Below are 3082 nucleotides of genomic sequence, written 5' to 3'. Positions count from 1 at the left end.
TTTCTAAAACAAGTTTAATTAAAAGGTAAACACGGAAACAAATAAAGCAATAGAAAATTAAAGTAGAGTTTTTATGTTTAATTTTTTGAAATAAATACCATTGAATTTCAATCTAATTTATGAACTACATATGATTAAAATTTTAAAACCTTATCTACACAAAATTCACTTTAATATCTAACAAATTCAGTAGATGTTAACAATTTATAGTCGAGGTACATAAAAAGCAACACCCTTACAACTAAAATGCTCTTAGGATGGAGAGGACCCAAATTAACATGCATAACATGGTCAAATTCAATATCATTGATTAACAAATAGCTAATAGGACATTTTATGTGCATGTATTAATTCAAAACATACAACCCTAGGAAAAGTTGCTCAACCTCTACTAAACTCAGGGCTAACTTCTAACCATATATCAAACAGTTCGATGATTTAAAGATTTCATAACATCATATGCGATAGACGCTAAGTAAATTCTTTTCCTACCAAATAATTTTATTTTAATTACATGAGAGGATTAATTAGAGTATGGGTTTTTGGATTTGTATAATAATCAAAAGTTTTATTTTGCTATTAAAAAATTGTCCATAAATTGATGCATAAGGTCGGCTGATTTATTATTAACAATAATAATAATAAACAAAAAAAAAAGTGAATGAAAATAATTTAAAATCATTTATGAACTTTATTAATAGCTGATTTTCCATGACCATTGAAAAAGAGAAAAATGAGGAGAAATTGTGAGCCGTCGGATCTTCTCCCCTCATTATTCTTCAATATTTCTCCCTATAAATACCCAATTTTCCGATCCTATTTCTTCATTACAAAAATCGAAGTTTAACCCATTCCGTTTTCCTCTCTATCAAGTTTTAACCTCCAAAAATGGCCACCGACCCCAACCCGATTCCCACCTCAAAATCCGAAGCCGACCAAATCGCCAAGCAGAACCCATCCGTCTTACTCCAGGACGACGAAGAACTCCGCAAGGTTTTCGAACGCTTCGATGCGAATGGCGACGGTAAGATCTCCATCTCCGAGCTCGATGCCGTTCTCACTTCCTTAACGTTAAAATCCGCCATCCCCTTAGAAGAGCTTCGATCTGTCATGGATGATCTCGACTCTGATAAGGACGGGTATATCAACATCGATGAATTCGCCGCCTTCTGTAAGAAACCGATGGCCTCCGACGAAGCTGGAGCAGCGGAGCTTCGTGACGCTTTCGACCTCTACGATCAGGACCGTAACGGCCTTATTTCTCAGTCCGAGCTCCATCTCGTTCTCAATCGCCTCGGAATCAGTTGTTCTAAGGAAGACTGTCAAAAAATGATCAACTCCGTTGATTCGGATGGAGACGGAAATGTGAATTTCGAAGAGTTTAGGAAGATGATGACGGATAATTCCAAATCGAAGGCCGCTCAACAGAACGGAACTGCCGCGGCGGCACCCTAGCCCTAACTCTAGGTTTTGGTAAGTTGTTTAGTAATTAGCCGCGTGAGAGAGAGGTAACGAAGTCGATTTCTATCCTTCGTTCCTTTTCCATTTCGGTTTCTTTTTTCTTCTTTTTAAATTTTCTCTGTGTTCTATCCTTAATCTGAATCCAATCCAACTGTTTTTGTTTTCTTATTTTGTCGAAATGTAACAAAAAAAAAAATTCGGATGTGCTTCTGTTGATCATCCGCCATTAATGCAGATCTTTAATTTAAACTCTTTCTATCCGATTGAAGATTGAAGAGAAACTTTTCCGGAAAATCGATTGGTATTTCCGGATTCATAGTGTGCATTGCTGTTGAGTGCTGAGTACATTTCATCCCTATTTTTGTTTCTTTTTTTCCGTAAAATTAGAACACTAATAAATGAAATAAAACAAAATAAAAAATAGAGTGGGATTTTTTTTTCGAATATAAAAAGGGTAAAATTGAATATTCCAAACTTATCCCGTGATCTTAAACTTGTCACTATTTTTATTGGGCCACGTAGGAGTGCAGTAAAAAACCAAATATTCAAAATTTGATTTTTCTTTATATGTATTGATTTTGTATTTGAAAGGGTATTGAATTGTTTGGATTCACTTTTTTATTTGAAAAATAGAAAATAAGTCCAAATTGAATTGAATCTATAGTATGATTGAAGTATTGTGTTAGGTTGTTGATTTATTATATTATGTTAGATTATATAGTTAAAAATAGTATCTAATGGATGAAGTTTAATTTTGTTTGGGTTAAATTGAAACTTGAAATTGATTTTTATGCAATTTAGTTTAAGACATTAAACTAATTCTAAAACACAATCGCTTTATTTAAAAAAAATTATATACATCGTTTGTACTTAATTATTATACAAATTAATTTAATGTATGTAATTTTGTAAGACTTTTATTTTCAGTATTATGCATGGATGTATTTTTTTTTGGTTCAGTGCAGTTTTAGCTTCAAAACGAACGAATACTCCTAATTTTATGGTTTAACGGATAAAATTGTAGGTTATAATAGTTGGAAAATGAAATGGGTTAATCCCCGTTCATCAACCTCAAGTTGATGCTCTAAACATCTATTTAGTGGTTAAAATAATCAACTCTTTATGCAACCAACCAACCAACTCTTAGTAACTCTAATAGTTATAATTCCTACTTATAGAGACTATCTTTGATAGCTACCTCTAACAATGTATAATAGTTTTCTTTTATAGTAATTTGACATTCATAAAAACACTTTGAGTGTTGATTTTATCATTCATCGAACATATGTTAGATTTTCTATTCTATAAAATCAATCCATTCGTTATTTGACTCTAAAGTTTAAAAAATAAAAATCTTAAGTAATATTTATTCTTTCAAGTAATGGCATGATTGATAAAGTAGTTGTTAAAATTAATGAACTAAAATGAAAGTAAGGATAGTATTAGAATTAGAATGGTTAATGAAATAATTACAATGATTACACCATATATATATCCTTAATCCATGAGATTACCAAACCAAGTTAGATTCTTTTTTAATAATTACAAAGTTGATTTTCTTTTTCAATTCCAAACGTGTGGTGTGGCCTCTTTTTCTTTTCTTGTGGATTTTAACTTTACA

The 3082-nt window shown here is 31.6% G+C and overlaps 1 protein-coding gene across 1 annotated transcript; it reads left to right on the top strand.

Moving 5' to 3' along the window:
* Nucleotides 1-814: 814 nt before the first annotated feature.
* Nucleotides 815-1725, top strand: LOC101220025 (probable calcium-binding protein CML27). The gene has a single exon (XM_004137292.3). It carries the CDS (start codon nucleotides 889-891, stop codon nucleotides 1453-1455), a length of 567 nt encoding a protein of 188 aa, XP_004137340.1. The 5' UTR covers nucleotides 815-888; the 3' UTR covers nucleotides 1456-1725.
* Nucleotides 1726-3082: the final 1357 nt, after the last annotated feature.

This window comes from Cucumis sativus, chromosome 1, assembly GCF_000004075.3.
Source record: "Cucumis sativus cultivar 9930 chromosome 1, Cucumber_9930_V3, whole genome shotgun sequence".
NCBI lineage: Eukaryota > Viridiplantae > Streptophyta > Magnoliopsida > Cucurbitales > Cucurbitaceae > Cucumis > Cucumis sativus.
Note: the sequence above shows the minus strand (reverse complement) of the source record. Positions and strands in the feature narration are given on the sequence as shown.

Bases quoted from the DNA above. Each gene is read 5' to 3' on its own strand.
- LOC101220025 (XM_004137292.3), top strand. From the start codon at position 889: ATGGCCACCGACCCCAACCCGATTCCCACCTCAAAATCCGAAGCCGAC.